The sequence below is a fragment of the Halichoeres trimaculatus genome, unplaced genomic scaffold (genome assembly GCF_033239565.1).
Source record: "Halichoeres trimaculatus isolate MK-OKI-2021-1 unplaced genomic scaffold, fHalTri1.1 fHalTri1_scaffold_13, whole genome shotgun sequence".
NCBI lineage: Eukaryota > Metazoa > Chordata > Actinopteri > Labriformes > Labridae > Halichoeres > Halichoeres trimaculatus.
In genome coordinates this window covers 22,337,235-22,360,547 of record NW_027437191.1, presented here as the reverse complement: position 1 = coordinate 22,360,547, position 23,313 = coordinate 22,337,235, and the positions used below count along the sequence as shown (strand labels likewise).

Sequence of the window (23,313 nt, the reverse complement as noted above, 5' to 3'; positions counted from 1 at the left end):
ACCTGTTCTTGAAGAAAGTAGCACCCATTAAAGGATTCCCTCATAACACACTTTAAGCAACAGTCTGAGGTGTTAAAACAAGCTGAGTGTGTTTGAATGCAAAGTGTTTCTTACCTGTTGGGCCAAAGGTTCCTCTCTGCTCTCCTGTCTGCTCCACAGTCCCTTTCTCTTCTGCCTGCTCTCTCTTTTCATATCACTCACACATGTCACATGAAGGCTGACGGCTGTGCACAGCTGCCATCTAGTGCACGCTTTTTTACCAAAGAGGGCTTCCTAGATCTGACTTTACTTTGTGAAAAACGCAAACAGTTCAGAACTTCTTTGACAGGTGCATGCAGAGATGTATATTTGTAAAGTCAGTCACTAAGTTAATCAGACCTCCTTGTTCATCATCACAGACTGATGAAATCAAAGCTCACCTGTCCTTGATTTGATTTGATTTGATTTTTATTTGTCTCAAACAAGCACATAAAAACAAACAATATTTGTAATAGGAAAAAAAAATAGCACACAATGATAAAGTGCGAGTTCGAGAAGGGGCTGAAGGAAGCAAGGCTTATCAAGTTCAGCCCCCCCTTACACTGTCATATAATTTCATAATTCATACAATATAGTATAATAAAACAAACAACTTGAATATAAAGAGAACCTTAGTTAAAAGCATGTTGACTGACTCAATTATTTGAAAAAATAAAAAAGATTATAAAATTAGCTGTCCAGTTCTTTATAGCAGAACAAGAGTGTTTTTTTTTGTAGTTACTTTTAAATTGTTTTAAGTTAATTCACATTCTTCTTCTTCATTCTTCTTAAGTCCTCTTCTAGTTCATTCCACAATTTTACACCACTAAAACAGATGCACATACTTTTCAGTGTTGAATGGATGGATGGTTGTTTAAATTTAAAATTCCCTCTCAAATTGTATGCTGCCTCTCTGACCATGAACATCATTTGGATGTTGTTTGGTAACAACTTATTCCAGGATTTAAACAAAATCTGACCTGTTTTAAAAATGTTTAAGTCTCAGAATTTTAAAATCCTCGATTTTAAAAACAAAGGATTTGTATGAGCAAGGTACTCAGCATGGTGAACCATCCTTATGGCTCTCTTTTGTAAAATATAAATCTTTTGTGCTTTTATATGTATTTCCCCATACCTCAACACAATAGGACAGATAGGTGTCTCTTCAGGTGTCTCTTGATACCAGATGATCAGTGGTCAGTGTTCTGCAGTGTTACATGCTAGTAAACACCAGCAAACTCTGCTTTTGACCAAGGTACATGTTCTCCATTAGGGGTTGATATGGGCAAAATATGTCAGGATGTTTTTTTGTCAGGAGCTGGATTAGATCAGGATTGTTTGTCAGATTCAGAGTATTTTAACCTCAAAATTTTTAGCCCTTAATTTTTTTCATCCGGCATTCTGAACTAGTGTTATGCTCAGTTTTGTCTTTTCTGCACAATTTTAAAACTTTAGTCTCATTTTATATGTTTTTAGTAGGTCTCTGGATTTACATTGGTGCTTTGTCCCAAAAAGGTTTTGGTGCTTTGTCCCAAAAATCCTGATCAAGAGCAGAGGTTTTAGTTTGGCAGTACTGGTGAGTAATGTTTCAGCAGCCCTCCGTGCTGACTGTAGATAGTTGTGTGCGTGAGAGGTGTGACTTTCTGGCAACATCACGCTCCTCAGATCTGCTGGCGGCCCCAAGAGGCTGAAGTTTTCATTACATTTCATATTAAAAACAAGATGAAACGCACATTTCCTGAATTTTACTTCCATTGGTCAGGAAAACATTTAATTTCTATCAACGGGGAAAAAACTCCTTTTGGATATGGTCCAGTTTTGTTTTTTTTTCGCTTACTGCACGAGAACTTCTGATACTTTCTTCAGACTGTAAAGCAACAGCACTCTGGCTTCCAACAGATCAGTTTCTTTTTCTGCCAAGAACAAAACTCTGTACACCATCACAAATGGTGTTGGGCTCACAGATTGCTGCGCTGATGCTCCTGCCAGGGTTTCTAATCTCTTTTACTCTGAGGGATATTTTGCTGCTGCTGGCATCGGTGCAAAAGTCTCTGACGAAATGAATGGAAAAAAAATAATTATTCATACTTGTAGCTCTGATAGCTCCACACTAATGACTACAAGATGGGCTATTTATAGAATACACTCATTATGGTTAATTTTAAACCAAAAAGGCTGACGAGAACTCATGAGTCCTCTTCGGTTAAGTTGTTTTAGTAACTATATCAGTTGTTTCTTATTTTTTTGTGATTATCTGGCTATTATTTTTTATTTTTGTTCAAGTGTTTCTTGAGTGTTATCATCCTTTTTTTCTGTCTGTCTCTCAAATTCATGCCCAAAAGATATAACAAAAACCATTCCTTTTTTTTTAATGAGATTCAAAATCTTCAAAGCCTGAATCTACAAGTCTATGATTCCTTCATTTAATTTTGGTTTTGTTTTAAGTCACATTCTACCAATCCCATTTTTTTAAGTCATAGTCTATTGTTTTATTTGAAGTCATATTCTATTTTTTGTTCTTTGTTCTATTTCAAGTAACTTTTTATTCTGTTCTATTTTACTCTACTTTATCCTGTGTTCTATTCTAATAGTACATATTCTTTTCTATTCTTTTTGTTCTACTCTATTGTTTTTTCAATTGTAGGCCCTGCTTTCTTCTGTTCTATTTTATTCTATTCTATTCAATTCTATTCTAATGAGCCTAATAGAAAAAAAAATCTTAAGGAGTCTGAGGTTACAACATGACTTTGTGATGGCAACTCACTCAAAGATCATTAGAACTTCAACAAGAACAAACGTGTAACTAACATAAGGAGGTGTTGGAAAGAATGGAAAAAAATCTATTATAAACAAACTAAAAACAATCTGCATGACTTAAGTTATAGCTCATGTAAGTCTGTTTTATTTTGAAAGGGATAAATGATGAAGGAGAATGCAGTTGTTGCATCAGTTTTCTTCTTTTGTTCCGCCCCTTGTATAACTTATACTTCTATTGACAGAAATCGTGTCAGTTTGTGGTTTAGATTAGTCTGAGTTATTCATTTCATAAAGCTAACCACTGTCCTGCCCCTCCAAAGACTCCAGACTGCATTTTAACTCGCTTACTCTCATGTACAGCCTTTTAGATGAAACCACTTTAGCCTTAATCTGATGACATCTATGACAGCTCGCCCCCTCCTTTCTTTTATAAGTCATGCACCAACAACAATAGCCTGAACAAAAAGAAATCTCTAATGGGGAGCGCTTATTGTGGTCTGTCCAGTGTGTCTGCAGTATGGACAGGGACAAAAGGAGGGCGTTTTATTGGTTACACAGGACAGCCCTGGGAGGACAAGGGGGGAGGGGAGACTCTCTCAGGCCTGATCAGCTTCTCTATTACTACAATTACAGTCCAGCCCTTCACATTTTTTTTTACAACATTTTACTCCCCCAACCTGAGCTACAGCTAATCAATGTCTGTGCCCCCTCCAGCCTCAGTATCATGGACTGAAATGGTGCTAAAACACTTCATAACTCAGCTCAGGCCTCGAGGTTAAAGCATGACGGGTGTGGCTAGAAAACATATGAAGAAGAAAATCATGGTTCCAGTGAGCGCTGCCTCATTATCATAATGTTTCTATAACATCACTCATCCCTGGAGGGAAAATAAATGTGCACAAATATAGCCTGATGCTTTCTGCTGTCATGCATGGAGACAGAGAGGCTTCGGTGCAGCAGATGCATTATTAAAGCCTTATTGTGTTGTCATTCTTCACGTAGGCTGCACTGGTAAGGATAATTTCTGCGTGACCATGTTCCAGCTCCTCTGCAGCATAACTGTTTAGATAGAAGATGGAGGAGGAATAGATATGACAGGAAAAAGGATGAGGACTCAGGCAAGAATGTGAAGTGAAGGTGATAGGATCGAGGTCAGAGCAGGTCTTACGGGCCGTGCGTCTGCAGGGTGTCGCCTACAGCTGCTGAGGCCTCTTGACCCACCAGGGAACAGATCAGGCTGCTCCCAGCTTGTTTTTTTTATTACACTTTTACTGACCCACTGGTGCACTGCAAAATAATCCACAGTGTAAGCTCCTTATCTACAGCACAGTTTTGTGAAAAAAAAGGAAGCACTAGAGGAGATTATTTGCTATTTGTCCTAAGAGCAGCACACACTCTACATAACCCCGTCAACCCCCCATGACAAGGAAACAAACAGTAATCTATGTATTACAACGTCAGACAAGAGCTACAACAAACAAATAAGCATTATTTATCTTATCCACAAAAAGGGACAAAGCAGACCATTTCTGCTCAAGGGGTTCAGGTCTTTTGGTGTCCTCTAAAGTCCCATTGAGACTCTTTGTTGGCATCTTTTTGGGGTAGTCTGCTGCGGCAGCAGCAAGAAAATACTTATCAGAGTGGCGAAGAAGCCCAGCTCCAACCTGGGCTGCCCTCTGGACCCTGTGGAAGTGGTTACTGACAGGAGAACAGCAGCCAAAATGTTGTTTTTGATGGACAACATGTCCCACCCCTTGCAGGAGACTTAACATCACTGGGAAGCTTGTTCAGTGTCAACCATCTGTTTTCTAAATGTGAAATAATTGATTTTGTTACTTGTGCAATTATTACGACATTACCACATTATATGTTTAATACCTCTTCAACACATTATAGTTCAGAATATATATATATTTTTTGCTGCTATGTTATTAGTCTGTGCACTCTCTGTGCCTTCATTTGCTTTTAACATACATATTGTCATTAAATGGTCTTGCACATATTTTTTTTCTAGGTTACACTTTCTATATCATTCTTTTTTAAGTGTTCTTATACAAAAATGAAGCATAACAAAAGAGAAAAGTCAGCACAATTAGCATGTTTAGTGTCCACAGTGAGGAATCAGCTGATTGGTGAATATTTGTAGGCTGTTGTAACTGGAGCTGGGTGTGTATGAGTGTGTGCTCCACATCCACGTGTCTTAGCCATGGCCCTGTTTAACTCCTCTGACATACAAATATGACATCAACTACAACTCCCATGATGCCTATGAAACGAAAGGACGCTGTGATGTCACAGGGAAGGTAGATGACTTCTGGGTATTGTAGTTTTAGAATATACATTGCTTGCTGTTCTTATAAATTTTACGCAGTTTAATTTTTTTATTGAGTTTTTATTCTTCTTAGTTGTCATTCTTAATGAGAAAAGCGAAAAACATACCAGAGTAGTTTATTAACTTTCATGTAAATAGCTAGAATTTGCCAGTGTGACTACATTACCCAAATCTCCCGTGTTTGTTGCGCATGCGTGCTGCTCAGTAGTAGCTGTGTGTGTGCACTGTAGTCACGTGGAGTCCTCCTCGGTTCTGTCCAAACAGTTCGAGAGCGTTTAGCAGTCTGTCTGTCGGAGCTGTCGGTGCTAAAGTGCTTCATGTTGTTTTTCTAGCCTCCCGTCCCTTTAAACTAGACTATTTTACCGAAGAATGAGTGATAACGATGACATCGAAGTCGATAGTGACGTGAGTATGGAGATTTTTCGCTTTTTATGGAGGATATTTTGCCAGCTGGCGATTTAGCTGAACTAGCGGCTCAGCTAGTGTTAGCTCCCTGTAAGCTGGGCTAGTTTTGCTTTTCTGTCAGATTAATATTTAAAGCAGGGAATTTTAATAATGATGATAATTGTAAACACAAGTTTTATTAGCTTTTTAACATTAGTGACCTATTTTCCTTTTAATGAATTCAGCGAAACAGTAAGATTTGCTGAACAATTTTGGCTACAATTGTACTTTTTGTTCTGTTTCTTTGCAGGAAGACTCACCGAGATATCACTCTGTGGTGCGTAATGCTGCTGGGGTTTGTCCAATGTTGAAATATGTCTCACTTGCTGTTGCAAAGTTGATTTGATTACCACCTTCTGCCTTATTTATGCTTTATTTATTCTTAGTGGACTGGATAGGTTGCACTGTTGAGGTTTATGTAACATCAAAGAGAAAGATAAAGTGATGCTCTGTGCTTTGGGACATTTGAAATTCATACACAAGGATGGAAATGTTCCTCTTTGCAAATTTCGATATGCTGCAATTGTTCCTCCATTGCATTGCAGGGTATCCCCCATCCTGCGCGTACGCAGCCATAGGGAGACGGTGACACGACATCTATATTTAGACCAAAGCTTTATCCCTCCGTAAAAGCCTTTTTTTCCTAGCATGAGAATTATTTTTTTCCACGTATTGCAAAGCTTTCTGTGCACGTTTCCCCCGTCGGTTCACCCCACACCGCGGGGATTCCGCTCGTGATCAGAGTTTTTTTTCCTTTTTGCAAATTACACATCTAGGTCATCCCGTTTACGTTTGCGCTGCATTCATGATGTTGCAGAGGGAGAATGAGGTGGTTAGAAAGGTTGTTGCATGTATGGAGGAAGAGAGCCAGCCGCGCCTGAAGCTCGAACAAGCGTCCGTGTCAGGAAGGCGTGCTGCGGGATGTTTTCCTGTGTTGCAGCCAGTGATTAGAGCCATCTTCTCTCTACAGGCCACTGAAGGGCTGGCAGCCTAAATGAATGACGTATAGCAAGCTGCATCGCACTCCGGCGAGAAAAACACCCTGCACACGACGTGGTTAATGCAAAGGCTGCACGACAGGATGTCTTACCTCCTGTTAGATAAACAGGATTTAAATGCAGGGAGGCATTAAAGCAGCACCAGCGTTATTACATTTCAGAGTCTGCATCAATAATGTCATTTAAAAAGGCTTTACTGCGCAAACACCACATGCATTCCCCTGTTTTTCCTCTGCACAGTCGTGACCTTATAGATGGAGTTTCATGAGCGACTCAAACCTGATTTCAGCTCGTTTAATTTGATCACAGAAGCTATAAGTATTAATATGTGTGTCCTGTGCTCGTCAGACAGGCTGGCTCTTACATTGCAGGCTTTGAATCTGCATTTACACAAATAAGGCTGGAGGATTTGAGGAAATAGTCGTAAATATTATTTGCATCAACAGCTGCCAGCTCAGGCTTTGCAAAGGATCTGCATATTCTGTTGGTGAAGATTAAAACTTCCACTCTTTGAATCAGCCTCCTTCAGAAACTCAGACATAAAATCTTAAATCTTTAATGGTGGGAGCAATTTGGTCCACCTTGAGCAGGTTTCCAGACTTGGTTAGCTGCTCCGTCCTCGTATAACATTCTGTTAAATGTAAACATGACCCTGTTTACACAGACTACGCACTGAATGTGATGCAGATTGGGAATTTTAACATATGTCAGACACAACAAAGACATAAAACATAGTTGATCAAAAGGCTTGCAGTAACACAGATGAAATAATTGCCATTTTTTTAGATTAAGTTAAAGGTTTTGGCTACTACCTTGAGAAAAATATTGATGTCAGTTTATTATTAACAAGTTTTTAACCGCTGTTTTACAAAACAAAGGTTTAATGTCGTAACTTGAGGATTGGTGATTGGTTATATAACTTTCTGAGCACTCTGGGGGCCACTCTTCCCTTAAGTACAGGTGAAAAGCATGCTCCCTGTCTTAAAGCCTCTATACGTCCAAATCACCTGCCTCAGCTTCTGCTTTATCGCTGTTTCCACTGTCATTAAAGCGAGAATCTTTTCCACCAGCCTGTCAGAAGTGTAGGCTTTCATGCAGAGAATGTGAGACGGCTATGGTTAGCCTGGTCTCAGCAGCTAAGACCTACCAGCTCTTCCAGTCTCCCAGTTGACACCTGGAGCAGTTATGTAATGTGTCATGGTCAGGTATGAATAGAGTTGAGGGAGCCGCTCAGCTGCTGTGTCGTCTCAGGCAGCAGGGAAAAGGTATCCGTTTTATGATGAACTGATAACGGCTGAAATGACGTAATTGGACTCCTGGTTTTCATGGCGCCTCACCTACTCGTCAGCTCAGATAGTGTATAGGATGAAGTTTGAAAGGTACTGAAATATGTTTGTACAGGTAGCTTGATTTTGACTGATTGATTTGAGGCTGAGTTTGACTTTCGTCTGTTATCAAATTTGGGTAAAACTTGCTTGGTTTGTTATCTGTAAATTAAGTTAAAAGGAAAAGTCTGAAGAAAGTGAAAGGCCTGCAACAGCAGGGATATTCCCAAGATGCTAATTTGATATTTTTTTAGTAAAACATTAATATTCAGAATTTTCATAGGTAAGCATAAACTCAGAAGTACACTTTTTTAGACACATGTTAGTGCACAGTCACCAAGTCTGCAGTTAAATAAATTGGTTTACCTCGCTTGGCTAAAGTTAGAAGAGCTAGCATCTCGACCCCCAGCCCTCCTTGCAGATTAACGTCCTCTAGCCTTTGCTGGTTGTGCATTTCTGTGCCGCCTGCAGCAGCTAACTGAACCCCTCGGAACAAGACACATGACCAACATTTTATATATTTCTATAATACCAAGAGCAAATGTTTGTGTCAGATTTAAAGGTGTCAACACTAGGCTGTAATTGACTGAACCCAAACATCTCTTTTGATGACAGTCAGTGGAACAGGTTTATCCATGTTTGTGTTTTGACTGGATTTAAGAGTGCATGGTTTAGGACCTGTCCACCTTTCTGCAAACCTATGAAACAAATGATAAACTGTATTTTTACATTAATTTGATCAAGAATCAGTATGATCAGGTTTGAGTCCTGATTTTTGAATGTTATATTAATCAATTATAATGAAAAATTGAATAGTTCCAAAGACTAATATTTTTGCTTAAAAATGTATTTTCCTAACCTTTTATATCAGCCCCTTGTTGTAATAGGATATGACTGATAATGGTAAAGACTAATTGCTTTTTGTAATCAAATAAACATCTTCCATAATAACCAACGAAAACATCTGTGAGATTAGGAAGTTTCATAAAACATCTTAACACCAAAGAGTTCTAGGAGGTACTTCAACCAAAATGATCAGAAATTATACTAAATGCAAACTTTGCCCTGTAAACTAGATAATATATGTTATTTCCATTTGTAAGGGCGTGGTCACACTGGCCATTCGGACCGTGTTGTACTCAGGCGTATTGCCCCTCAGAGTGCCGTTCCCCTGCTTGAGTAGTATGACCCGTGGTCACACTACTCCACTATGAACCAGACTTATGGGACACGCATGGCCTGCCTACGTCTGTGAAGCATCTGTTTACACAAAGTGCAATCTCATCAGTGGAAGCACAATGAGACACAGAGTACGCTGCTACAACTTCAGAGACTTTTTGGCCTACATAAGTCGTTTTGTTGATTGTCAAGAGGAGCGGTCGCAGCGATCATACATCACGGATTGTATCATGTGCTCTTGTGGTCACACTGACCAGACAAACTGGACCTTAGGGTTAAAGCATGGGCACAGTATGATGGCCAGTGTGACTGCGCTCAAAATGGTTTCTAACTAGCCCATAGCAATTTAGCACAGTCACTTTATGGACCTCGCAGGGGGAAGTATTTCATGAATCAGTTAATCGGCCATGTGGAATATTGTTTTTGTATGAATACTGATTACTAGATCAGGAACTGTCCTGCTAAATTGGACCTAAAACCAATGTCTGAATGCCTTTTTTTGCATCTTATCTATTCCCTCAAAAAGCAGAAAGTACACTCAATTTTGGTTTTAATCCAGATTCAGGAGGATCTAATCTTGTTATTAATACAATCCCATATTGCTGTAGTAAAAGGCAGGGCCTATAGATTTCATGCAGCATTCTGTGTATAAATCTAATCCCCCGATCTGAAAATGAACGTTTTCCGTCGTTAAACTATAGACATAGCCACACTTCTTTATTAAATCCTGCTTCAAACACATAACAGTATGTTGCTGAATAGAAACTGCTGAGAAAACCAGATCAGTTTAATTCTATAAAAATGTCACTACTCAAGCAGTTTTCTCTGTTATTACATTTTACCCCAGATGTGTTTCAATTCAGACTTTTATTGGAGTGATAGTTAGAAGTAGCCACTTAAAAAAAGCATTCATTTAAACCATACAGGGCACTTAATGGCCATTACTGAGCTGTAATTGTATATAAAGGAACTCCAGAGAGGAGAGCTTAAATACATCAGATTTCAATTAAGTCTCAAAGATTAATGATAGGAAAAGCTGAGCTCGTTTTTAAAGAGATACACAAAGCAGAAATCTCATCATGTCCTCCTGTTTAAAGCAATAGTAAAAACAGGAAATCAGCTTTCTGTTCTCCTCAAACTCCTGAAATCGGCCGTGTAACTTGTAATAGCACATGCCACAGATAGCAGTCATGTGTTTGGAGCAGGGAGTGGAGTCCAGCCCTCTGGTGGCTCAGCGTACCATGAGAAGAGAATTGTGGTCCTGGTGGATTTGTGTCTCTAGGATGGTTTGTTGTGGCTGTTGTGCAACAGGCTGGGAGCAGCTGTTGCCATGCCAGACTAATCACAAGGCGGGCTTTGTGAGTAATGTGGAGTGAATTTGAAAAAAAAAGTGGGTTTTATTACAGATTGGATCTCGCGTTCGGGCCTTCTTTGAATTGTAACTATTATCATTAGCCTGTCCTAACCTGTGTGCAGCTTTGGGTTTCAGCTGTGATCCTCAGACAGAATGAGTCAGAGGACATTTAGATCACATGGCTCCCACCTCATTGAAACCACATTCGATTGCTAATATTTAAATCAGGCCTCTTTGTTCAGAGTGAGATGAGCAGTCAGCCTCTGATTGGGTGTCAGACTTAATGTCTCAGTCTGGTGACGGCCTGGATTAGGACACAATCAGATGTGATTGCAGGCTGGCCTCAAAACAGGTTGAACTACAGGCAGCAAACTGATCTCCTGCTCAGGCTAGGGTCATGTGATCATGGCAGCCATCTTGTGCCTATACATTGTGATCAGGAAACAATGTGTGGTTGAAATTTGAGGTCATGTTACACAAGCCTGCGTGTTTGTTTGTTTACAAGCTTGGAGCAAGACCTTCAAACTTGAGGAAATGCTCCAAAACAGCCTGAAACTAGCCCCAACATCTGGCTGAGTTGAGACTTTCTTTTCAACCTTGGATCTTCAGCTCCTTAAGTCACGTCTTTGGACTTCTTTCACGTGGTCTTCGTCAGTTTAACTCAGTCCCATCAATCCTCCAGGATCCTCTTTTCCTCTCCGCCCACCTCATTCTTCTTCCAGTTTCTTGACTTTGACCAAGTCATGAATTTGAGCGGCCGCTCCTAAGGGCTCCTGCAGAGAGGGAGGGACTGAAATCCAGCCTGGATGTGTGGAGCAGGAGGAGGGGTGAGGGAAGGAGGGAGGGTGTTGACATTTGGTCACATTGAAGGAGGGGGGATGGAAGCCTAAAGCCATGATACCACCAAGCAGTCCGGTTTAGATCAGTACGTTCTGGCTCAGTTAAGGCCTGATGCTGTTTGCATTTTCACAGCCAGCCGTGCCCCCTCGTGGTAGGCGGCGTGTAAGCTGGATGCCAATAGCTGCATCAATTATATGATACTGTGACGCCATAGCAGCGCGACACAGTGAACCCCGCTAATAAATCCAACGAGGAAGAACACAGTAACACAGTAAACAAAGAGCAACGATGAAAGTTATCCAGCAGTTCATCCTCTTTGTGATTTCCATGTGACTCTTTGTTACAAAGCGCAATTAAGCTTTGTTGCGGAGAAGACTGAGTGCTGCGAGGAGAAATACAGCCGCTGTCGCATGGCAAGTGACGATCTTTTCTACCAGTCAATGGTCTGCAGTGTTGGAGCTCCACCCTCTGGGATCGGTTCAGTTTAGGCTGGCAACCCTGTAGCAGGGTCCCAAAAACTAGGACGACTCGTCTTGGTTATTTGAGGATCTGTGCTGGGATTGAAACGCCATAGCGAGTGTGCAGCGCCGAGACGAATGCAACTGAATCGCTTGGTGGAAACAGGGCTTAAAAGGCCGAAGAATGCATCAACTTGTGTTGATGACAATTGATCCTTCAAAAAGTAATTTCATGACCATAGGAAGACTTTTTAAGATGGCTGCTTGTGGTGCTGACAATCAATTTGGCGTGGGAGAGAAAATTCATCAGAGCTAATCGCTGTATTGATTGGCTGTCCTCCTGTCTGCCAGGGAGCTTATTTTCTGCTTCTTTCTGATTATTCTCCAGGAAATCTGACGGCTTTGTATGAGAAATTTGGTGCGAACAGGCCAACAGTTGGGACTGTGATTAGTTTCTGGCATTGGTTTGAATCAGGGTAATAAATTAGGTATTTATTACATCTGAGGATGTAATGTTTCCCCTTGAAATCGTTCAAAGTTTGGAGAAGGAAATGGCTGCAGAGTTACGTCTTCCAATTCCAAGTGATTGTTGAATTTCCCCTTGTTATTTCAGCCCTGTTCAGATATTAAGTTTTGTTGGAGATGTATTCTTGGATTGGTCGGGTAAATCTTTAGAGTATCATAACAAACTTTTCTGTTTCTCATTTGATTTTTGTGTGAGTTACAACCCTCGCGCTTTTTTAGGCTTTATTTTTGAAGGTATAATGTGCAGACTGGAAAGACAGCGTTTTAATTTGTCTGTTATCACCTGAATATTTAAAAAAGGTGTTCGGTTTTTGTTGACTTAAATTTAGCTCCTTTAATCTATATCAGAAGTGCCTCCCCTTCCAAGTAGGCGCTGGCTTTCACCGCTGAGTTTCTACAGCAACACAGAATGGACAAACTAGTACCATAAGCTTTTGAATGTTTAATGAGTGGCTTATGGCATAGCTTGATAAATAAGTATGAAGGTATTTTAAGTTAGAATGGTGTAGAGGCCAGACAGATGCTTCACCCAGATAACTTATTGACTTGCTCAGAGTTACAGAGTTAATACGGGGTTAATATGCAAAAATCCTGGTGGTATTTAAACACAGAGTCTATTTATTTTCAACACAAAGCTTAAAAAGTGTAACTCTGGCAGCACAGCACTGCTTCAGCAGACAAAATCTGTGTTTTCCCCTTCACCTGACCACATGAAGAAAGTTCCTCCTGATGAAATGTGACCATTAATTACCTCAAACGACCTGACAGACACATACTCAACTCAACTTTATTTATAAAGCACTTAAAAAACAACCGCAACCAAAACAAAGTGCTGTACAAAAACAGACAAAAGCATATTTAGGGGAGACTGGGTGTGGTTGTAACAAGTACTAAACAAAATAAAATCTTAGTCAAAAAATTCATTTACTTCAATTTTTTTCTCTATAGACACTGCATGCACCTGTTTCCAGTCCTAACAATCACTATGTGTGATCAGGGTGGAAGTGGGTAAATATTGATGATATGACTTCTGTCTTATCCCTGATTGGTGGTGTTACCGCCCTTCCCATGTTACAACCATACTCGTCTCCACTTATTCAGAATCTGCTCCCATAGATGGGTCAAAATATGTTGTCATCCTAACATGTTTGAGAAAATAATTACAACCCAGCCACAAAATATTTCTGTTTTAAGAACCTCTAGAGGAAACAACTTTGGTACCAATAACACAAATAATACACTCTACCCCTTCACCTTCCACGTACTGTGATACACTGGTACCTTAACTTATGAGTTCTATTTGTTCCATAGTGTGGCTCCTAGCTTAATTTACTCGTATGTCAAATCAGTTTTCCCCATTGAAATAAATTGAAAGGCTATTTATGTGTTATTACCAACTGTATTTAGTTGGTCAGATAGCTTGATGTATCAAGAAATGATTGTCTTGCAACTCATGAGCTATCCCTGAATCACTACTGAAGGAGTGTGTTGGTTATCAAAATGTGCCCTGTAGGAAGGTACACTGATTTCCCACCCAGTCTGAAAGTTCTAGGGTTTCACTTTGAGTATTCAATTTCAAAACCAATCAGAAAAGCTTTTAAATCACTTCAGTAAACACCAGTACCAAGAAGAATCAAACCAAACACCATGCTGACACAGAAGAAGTCACTAACACAAACAGAAACTAAAGACCTCATAGTAAAAATCAGGGACCTGCTAATAACTTTGTCCCCAGACAAACATTTCACTTGTGCCTAAACCTTAAAAATGGCTGAAGGATTGACTAAGGGGCTGTTTACACAACAATGGTTTTAGGGTGAAACGCAAAAGTTTTGTTGAATTTTGGCCTAGCGCTTACACGGAAACAGCGTCTTAGCCGACCTAAAGCGTTGCTGTGTGAACAGTAAGCCGGCGCCTTCAGTGGAAACGCTGACGTCACACTCCGCTCCGTGAGCCAATATGACAGGACAACAGTACCGTTGTTACAATCGTTGTGAACTACCATGTTGTGCTTGTGCTGCTCAATCTGCTGAAACTGCTGACTGTCTTTCAACAAAATGTGCAACTGTTGCTCAAATTCTACACTTAGTATTCGCCAATGCACCAGATGATCGGCTCAACTCTACTTCTGTGGTGATCTCCCAAAAGCGGCTTCTGGACAAAATAGTTATAGCGCCAACTACAGGCCTGGCATGCTTACTACAGAATTTTTGGTCCCTCTGTGTTTCCGTGTACATGCAGTTTTTTTTTCATTGCGTTTAAGCGTTTTCGGATGAAACATTGTTGTGTAAAGGCGGCCTAAATAACCATATTCTCTGATCTGTGAATTCAAGGCACAAGATGAGTCATGACTCGGTGAGAGCTACATGTGTGACAGAGGGCAGAGCAGAGACACACACACAGCACCTTTAGTGCACATTAAGCCAAATATAATGTCCAATCTCTCAGTTTCTCTGCTTCCTAATCATAGCAGTGCTTGCTTGGCCATTTCTGTTTGTTTTTTTAAATTGAAAATCCCTGAACCAGCATTATATAGAGTAACAGTTTGTATCCTTTAAAAGTGTAGATCAAATTATTTGAGAAAATTATTTGCAGCACATTAAACATGATGTTGAAATGAGTAAGAAGCCCTTCATTGTTTTATTTTAGATGTTATAAATATATTTGAGTACATGTCTAAATATTAGAATGATAACTTAATACCAGCCTTATAGCTGCAGTGTCAGAAGGTGTTGTGAAGGCAGAAGTGGGACTCAGCAGCAGCAGCAGCAGAGTGGTGTGTGTAGGTCGATGTTTGGACGCCCGCTGTCCTCTCTACCCACGCTGCTCTGCTGCCCGGCTCAAGGCCCTGTGACTCTTCTCATTGCAGGCAGACAAACGGGCACACCACAATGCGCTGGAGCGCAAGCGTAGGGACCACATCAAAGACAGCTTTCACAGCCTCCGGGACTCGGTACCCGCCCTGCAGGGAGAAAAGGTTGGTAAAGCTCAGCCTGCAGGTCTGCTAGGCTCACAAAAGACTCATGTAAGACATTTTTGTATTCTGTCATTGTTTGATGAAGGTGAAGTATGATATGTTTGTGACATTAACTGCAGGGATGAGGTGATTTAATGTCTTTATGCTAGTGGAGGAAAACAGTGAGGGTGAAATGAAGGAAGATGAGCAGCAGCAGCAGCAAACAGTGAAGCAGTCTAAACACTTGGACCAGCCTCAGGAAGTTATTATGAGGAAATTTAGCCGCTCTCTTCCTGTTTTGACATCCATGACATCGAGAGCATTTGGAGCTGGTTCAGTTAGCAGGCACACAGCGTTTTATTTTCCCCTAAAAGACCATTTCTGACTCTGACGCAGCGCAAAGGGCGTGGGCGGATGAAATGATGTGAGGGACGTTAAGATGACCATTTGTGAGAAATGTTCGGTTACTGCTGCCTCAGTGCTTGACCGTTGCCTTTCTCCCAGGACCAAATGGCTGTTAGAGCTCTGTTTTAGAGCCAGACTGCTGCAGTTTAATCCTCTAAGAGGACGCAGAGTAGAAAAATTAGGAGAGTATTAGAAACACGTACCAAAACATCACGCTGGATCTGCAGCATCAAATCCACAAGACTGTCAAACATGGTAAACATTTTGCAAGAGCTGAGACAAGCAGTTGATAAAGTTGTTGATCTTTTGAAAAAGTAAGGTAAACAGTTCAAGATTTTGTCTGTTAAAGTCAAAATTCATTTGAATTTAACCTCAGATCTCTGATTCTTAAACTGCTTTTTGCATCAACTCTATATAAATATGGATGGCATGCCTCCATCACTTTATGTTTCAAAAAGTGAAGCCAAATAACAAGCACAGTATGCACTTATGTACAACCAAGGCATGCACAGAATAGATCTGGCTGCAAGACACATTTAACTCTAAAATAAAATGTCAAAATTACTTCCCATACTGCAGTCAGTCACCAGGGGGAGCTCTGAAAGTTTCAGCTTCAATTTGAGGAGCTTCAGGAGGGAAAAACAAGCAGCTATAGCTTCAGCGTTGTTATGCAATTTTTGTTTTTGAGATTTTTGTCTGCTGACCAAACGATTTCAACCAAATTTGCAGGTTGATTGATAGTTGAGGTGTTTTTTACACCACCTTTAGTTGTTTTAAACAAAAGGAGACCCATATGTAGGTGAAGTCTCACGTCGATAGACTGTTATGAATACAGGGAGAGCATAGATCAAAGATGCTGCTGTTAGAGATCTGTTAAATGCTTGTTAGATAAATGTCTATTTTCCTTCAGCGTAGGTTGGTTTATTTGTAGTAACAGAGCTCACAGTCTGCAGCATCCGCTCTGTTGTTTGCTGTAAACCAGGCGAACACACTGACAGTAGTGTTCTGGGTTGTGACCCGGCCTCCGGATGCCAGACTGAAGAGCCGGAGGATTTTCTGAGGTTAACAGGGAGCCAAGCTGTGTGCAGACACTCAGCATTGTCCCAGATTTCCCCTTAATGTTAGTGTTTCAGTCAGCAGTGTGTTTCAGCCATCTGTACTACTGTGTTTTATATATATGTATTTAAATGTGTGTGTGTGTTTGTGTGTGTATGAAAATGTAATGAAATCTCTGAATACTGGCGTCATTGCTTCAATTTCTGCATGTGTCACTAACAGCAGTCTACCAAACAGGCGTCTCGAGCTCAAATCCTAGACAAAGCCACAGAGTACATCCAGTACATGAGGCGAAAAAACCACACACACCAGCAGGACATCGACGACCTGAAGAGGCAGAACGCTCTGCTGGAGCAACAAGGTGAAAACACAAACACACACACACACACACACACCATGGTCTGTGAACAGGAAAATGCACATGAAGGAATTATTGATACAACCAAAGACATATCTAGGAACTTCCTGTCCCAGAACCAAACTTTTACTTGTAATCATCTCAAAGTCACGTTTACATCTGCACTGACCTGTCTCAACAAAACACAAGACTGCTGCAAATGAAATCTGGACCCTAGCAGACATTAAAATGTTTTCTTTGGAAGAGGGGAAGGGACATACAAAGTATTACATTATTTGAAGGTTTGATGAGCATAGAATAAAAAAGTCTACCATTTATCAAAAGTATGACATTTTTGTTCATAGATATCTGACTTTGATCTCAGAATTTAAAGTCAGAAGTTTAAAAAGAATATATATTTTTGTGCTTCTTTCTTTTTTTTTTTTTACAAGATATAAAAGGAGGCCGCCTGTGGACTCATGATAAATGTTCATTTAAAAAAAGTGTGCTGATCATTTCATTTCTTCATTTTTGCTGGAAATATTTTAAAAAAATGTTGCATTCCAGCATTTTTCTGACTGAACTTGTCCTTTTATAGAAACAGCCCCAGGAACCAGAATCTTCAGTTCTAGTGTTAGACTGAATACAGAAAAGAGCTGAACATGTTTTTCAGAGTGTGTATTGGTGATAATTTGCAAAGCTGTGAGTGGACCTAGGCCCTAATGTAAGGAAAAATCTGTTTTTTAAGGAAATGTAGATCAGAATAGGAGCTTTAATGCATTTGAACATCTGTTTTTTAGTAGACCGAGATGTGTCTGTGAGAATAAAACGGGCACTCAGTGTAAGCAGAGATGCTGAATCAGGGGAAACTTTGAAGCAGTTTCTTAATTTGTTTAATTTGGAGCTGGATGGTTTTAACTGTTCTCTGGTCTGTGCTGGTTTGGGGCAAAGAGGAAAGATAAATTAACCTTGTATTAAAGTATAATCAACATTATAAGGCACCATTACTCCCAGCTTTGTAGTTTTAATGACCTTGGTGTCCTCAATTGCTGTTTGCCTGCAGCCCTGTTTGCTCTTGAACGCCAGAAAAACAAAGGCTGTGTTGTCTTTCCTGATTCACCAGTGGTTAATTGTACAAACTCATGTGGATGCAGATTTAATGAAGGAGTTGGGAAAACCAATGAATAGTTTTTCATGATAGAGGTGCAAGGGACATTTTGGTTGGAGAGATAGTTCTGGATTGTGCAAGAGACATGATGATAGCTCAGCTATTTTCACCTGTGGATGTGGGCAGCAGGACAATGTATTTTAAGGACCTAAAGCATCTCTGTCAGTGCGAGTGCTTTCTGTATTGACAACTTTAGCTTGTCCTCAGGAATCCTCTTCATGGGCGGAATATTCCTCAACCATGAAACCAAAATCAGGCTAAAGTTTAAAGTGAATAAAAGACATTTACATCTTAGCGAAAATAAAGCTTCTTCAAGGAATTTTTCAACTGTTGCAAAGCAGACCGAACTTGATAGATATGCCTTTTTATAAGCCACAAAAGCTTTCAAGACCATCTTCACCTGGATTAAAACTTTTATTTACTGTTATTTTTTACAAGAACAGGATCAGAAAAAGATATGAGGCACTTCTTGGTCTACAGGGGGCACCATAATCAACACAAAATGTGGAGGGTTTGAAGATGATATTTAAATGGGGATTGTTTTCCGATTCCCATCTCTGAAATCCTCCTCTTCTTTTATTCCTTCAGTCCGAGCTCTGGAGAAGGTAAAAGGCTCCGCCCAGCTCCAGGCCAGCTACTCTTCATCTGACAGCAGCCTCTACACCAACCCCAAAGGCAGCGCCGTGTCTGCGTTCGACGGAGGCTCTGACTCCAGCTCCGAGTCAGAGGCCGAGGAGCCGCCCAACAGGAAGAAGCTGCGTGTGGACGCAACCTAGAGAGCAGAGCCTTTAAACCCCTGGCCAAGGTCGAGGAGGCGGGGCACGAGGGAGGGCGAGAGGAAACACAGCCTTTAAAGCTCTCGAGGCTGTTCCAACCCCTCCCCCCCTCTTCACGCCGACATCCACCACCCACGTCCCCCTCCTCCCTCTCCATCTCTTGTCTCTTTCTCCTCCATCTCTGGGTGGGCTCGCACTGGAGACTCATGACCCCTTAAACCTCCTTCACCTCCGCCACAATCGTCTCTCTTCTCACCCAGAAAAACGTGCAGGAGGACGCCAGCAGGGTGGGAGATGACTGCTTCGGTCCATTTAGAGAGCTTCAGGTTTTTTCTCCCCCCCCTTCCTTCCTGATCAATTCTACCGGCAACGTCAACAATCCCAAACCTAAAAGAGGCAGCTTGGCTACGTAAGGACTGGATGCTTTTTCTGTACCCTCATTTAGCCCTTCCTCCTCCTTCTTAGGTCGTTTTTTTGGAGGAGGAAAGGCGTGGCAGGCGTACTCCTCCAAGCACTGCTATATTATATTTTTGTTTATTTTTGTTATTCTTGATAAAAACCTGTTTAGAATTTACACACAAACACACACACACACACCTAGATAAACGATCCTGGAGAAGTTTACCTTTTTAAAATCAAATAGAAAAAAAAAACATTTGTAGCTTTTTTTTTCCACTATTAAAGAATGTGAAGACGCTTTGGAGCAAATGTTTAAGTGATACCCACCTCAGGCCCACTGGATCGCAGATGTTTGTCTGCCTGACACATTTGTAAGACACGTTGATTAAAAGAAGAAAAGAAAAATGCCTCCTTTGTTGAAAATGATGGTTTGAAGGAAAATATTCCGAAACTTGTATCGTATTTCGTCCTTTAGCTTGAAGTAGTGAATGACTTTAGGTGGCTGAATACGTTAGACATCTCGTTTTATAAACTATTAAAATACAAAAAAAAGCTTTGATCAGATGTTTTCAACTACTAAAGTATGTTATGCATTTTGTAGTAACCTCACCAGTCATGGAAAAATGCCAATTTGTCACATGTAGATTTCCTTAAGGGTATGAACTAGGTATTGAATGTCAAAGGTAGCTCCCGTCTTTTGCAGTACAAGGAGGCGAATCGAGTCCCTGTCAATGTGTTGTGCTTTACACGGTAAAATCAATGTTGCTGAATCCCCCCAGAGGAAAAAAAGGAAGCATTTTGCGTGTCTAGGAAACGTGTGTGTATGTATATTGTTTCCATTTTATTTCCATTTAGGAGGATATAATTAGTGTACTAGGTCTTTGTTTGTCCGATTCCATTCCATGGAAATTACAAGTATGTTGTACATACTGCCAACAATTGTCTTGCAAGTTGAGGCCTACCTTTACTATGAGACTATAAAATAAACTATTTTATCCTTTAACCTGCTCCCTGTGCTCATTCAGCAGCTGAGTCTGGATCGACTCCTGCAGGAGTGTTTCACGTTCAGAGAGCAGCGAACAAACAGCGTCAGGTTTTTCTGGTTTGTGTTGATGCAGGCAGGTGTCTCAGTCTGAATAAAAACTGAGCGTTGTGTACTTTTTACTCTTGTTATCTAACTCCGCTGTGGGGGTGAGAAATGAACTGTGCCGTCTGATTTCTGAGCAGCAGACAGTTTTAACCTACTTTACTCTTTCTGTCTGTTGTTAGTCAAAATAAGCTTTTGTCTGTTTCACTTGCTTCATTTTCTGCTCTGGGCAGACACAGCCTGGGTTTTCAGACTCCCCCCTGCAGCAGCAGCAGCTCACGCTGACCCTGAAAAACTGTTTTAATTATTTGGATGCTTCATATTTTATTAACTGTGTTGGCAGATTATTTTCTGCATGTTGGATTTAAATGGAGCAATTTCCTCCAGAGAGCAGCTGATCTCTGCTTTGATCCCAGACCTGAACTGAAGTTATCAGGACACTTTGTCAGGACGGGTAACTGATCAAACTCATTGTTTACCTTTAGTTTGCAGAAAAATAGGTTCCCCAAGGTTAGGACTTTTATGCTCTTGAGTAGGGATGGGCGCTGAATTAGGTTACTTAATAGGTACCGACCAAATTCTGTCAAAAGTACCAGGTACTGATTCACATAAAATCAAAAGGTACCATGTATACGTACCTAAATGCATCCTTGTGATTATGAGGGAGTGGAAGAGTTGGTGATTTTCCATGCTGGACATGAACACAGCATTACTAGGTTATATACTGAAGAATAAATAAATTAAATTGAAAAAAATGTTTTGTTATTAAACCAACTGATATTTTTGACAACATAAACACAAAAAAGTACCGAAAACTGGTACCGAGACCGATTGCCAGGTGCCGGGCATCTGCACTGTATCGTTTCAAATGTGAAAAGGTACCCATCCCTACTCTGGAGTCAGGTATCGGTAGTTTTAAAATTTTGCAACTGAACAGAAATGTACGGATGATGTATAGAGGAGAAGCTTTAACAGGTTGATCTTTTAAGACTTAAACAAAGTTTCAAAATATTGTTTTCATTGAAGCACAATTCCACTAGGCAAAAAAAGACTAATAATCTCATTTTGAGGCTATGTTTGTCGTGAATCAGTGAGATGTATTAAGATTGATTGATAATTACTTTGTAAGTCAAAGTTATGAGATGCTCAATCAAAATTATGAGAGAGTTGAAATTATGCAACAAAAATTCAAAATTTGGATACAGAATAATCAAAATCACGAGATGCTAAATTGGATGGAAATCTGTAAAATTGATATATTTAGTCAAAAATGGAAAAACAGTTAAATTACGCGATACTAAATTGGAATTAAATTTGAAATTAAGATATTCAAATTAAAGGATATAAAGGTTGAAATTATAAGACAAAGTTGGAACTACGAAATGAAAAAGGTCACAATTACGAGATAAAGGTAAAAATTAAGAGATAAAGGTGGAATTATGAGATAAAAAGGTCAAAAGTATAAGAAAGTAATGAGATAGAAATTTTGTAAATTTAAGGTACCTTATCAAAACTAAGAGATAAAAAGCTAAAATTACAAGAAATAAAATTAAAATTTTGAGATTAACAAATGGTGAAACTTATGGAATAAAAAAACTTAAAATCATGAGATAATTAGTTATGATCTATTTTCTTTTTTTCTTTTCAATTATGAGATATTGTATCAAAATAGCAAGATAAAAATTTTAAATTACAGGGTTTTTAACTGTTAGTACACTTTTATAGTGGTGTGATTTCTGCTTTCTGTCTGACCCAACCATTCATTTCTGACTAGGTTTTCATCTTTTTGGGAGTGTTTTTAATTTTTACAACATTTGATACAATCATACCATATTTGTATCACTGCAACAACTGCAGCTTCACAAATCCCAACAACTGCTGTTTAAGGTGCTTGGATGGTATCGTTGACTCTTAACTGAGGCTCAATCTGTGACTCTTGAACATGAACACCAGCAGAGTTGCTTCAAGACAGGACTGTCATGTTCCAGTAGGACCCCACAGCGTGCTCAGGATTTCTGGAGCTGCGCTGTGCTGCAGTGGTTTACGCTGGTGCCTTACAGCAAGAAGATTCCTGGATTGATTTCCCCGGACAGACAGACAGGAGCCTTTCTGTGTGGAGCTTCCTCCCTCAGTCCAAAAACCCACACATCAGGTTCAGGTTCAGGGTTATCAGGTGTTGCTGTGTGAATATTTGTCTACATGTTAGGCCCGTGATAGTGTGGCAACCTTTTCAGGGTTTACCCTGCCTTTGATTTAGGAGTTGTTAAAATCATGTCCCCTCAAGAGGCAGATATTCTGGGGTTTTTATCAGGGTTTGAGTCTGAAACTTCAACCATATATCAAGTCAACAAATGAGCTTAATGTGTTTTTAAATTTTCAAAACTGCTGATTATTTTTACTGTGTTAATAAGATTTTATTGTTGTATAAACTAAAGATGAGTTGTTCGTTGAGGAGTTAATCACTTGGTTAAGGAAATACAGTGATCGAGGGACCGAAGAGCATGAGACTGCTGGAAAACAACTTGGATGCAGCTAAAAAAATCAATTTAAGCCTGTGTGAGTTAGTGATACCAGATCGCTAGAATGTTCTTTTCCCATAACTATGGACTGTTTTATAAAACATAGTTGAGACACTTCATGTGTCAAAGTAATTTGGCCTCAGTATGATGAGGCTTGATGTAGACTTTACTGCTGATTTTGCAAAAAAATAAAACCAAAGATCTTGAGGACTTTTTAAGACTAAAAAAGATCTGAGGATTCTGTTTCTGTTCTTGAAGGATGTCAGAGTTCTTTGCAGAAAATCACAATTTTTTGACTATTTCAGTCTTAATTTTCTTAAAGGAGCAACCCTGAATGTTTTGAGTGTGATAATCATAAAGCATTGGAAACCAGCCTGGTG

The 23,313-nt window shown here is 40.0% G+C and overlaps 1 protein-coding gene across 7 annotated transcripts; it reads left to right on the top strand.

Moving 5' to 3' along the window:
* Positions 1-5,309: 5,309 nt before the first annotated feature.
* Positions 5,310-20,330, top strand: max (myc associated factor X). Of its 7 annotated transcripts, none has more exons than XM_074685002.1 (5): positions 5,318-5,512; positions 5,802-5,828; positions 15,100-15,255; positions 16,885-17,008; positions 18,741-20,330. In XM_074685002.1, exons 1-5 carry the CDS (start codon positions 5,477-5,479, stop codon positions 18,926-18,928), a joined length of 531 nt encoding a protein of 176 aa, XP_074541103.1. In that variant the 5' UTR covers positions 5,318-5,476; the 3' UTR covers positions 18,929-20,330. The 7 variants fall into 7 exon arrangements, with proteins under 7 accessions (XP_074541104.1, XP_074541108.1, XP_074541107.1 ...); XM_074685001.1 differs by having other exon boundaries at positions 5,319-5,512; positions 16,870-17,008; XM_074685005.1 differs by having other exon boundaries at positions 5,322-5,512; positions 15,100-15,207.
* The last annotated feature ends 2,983 nt before the right edge of the window (positions 20,331-23,313 follow it).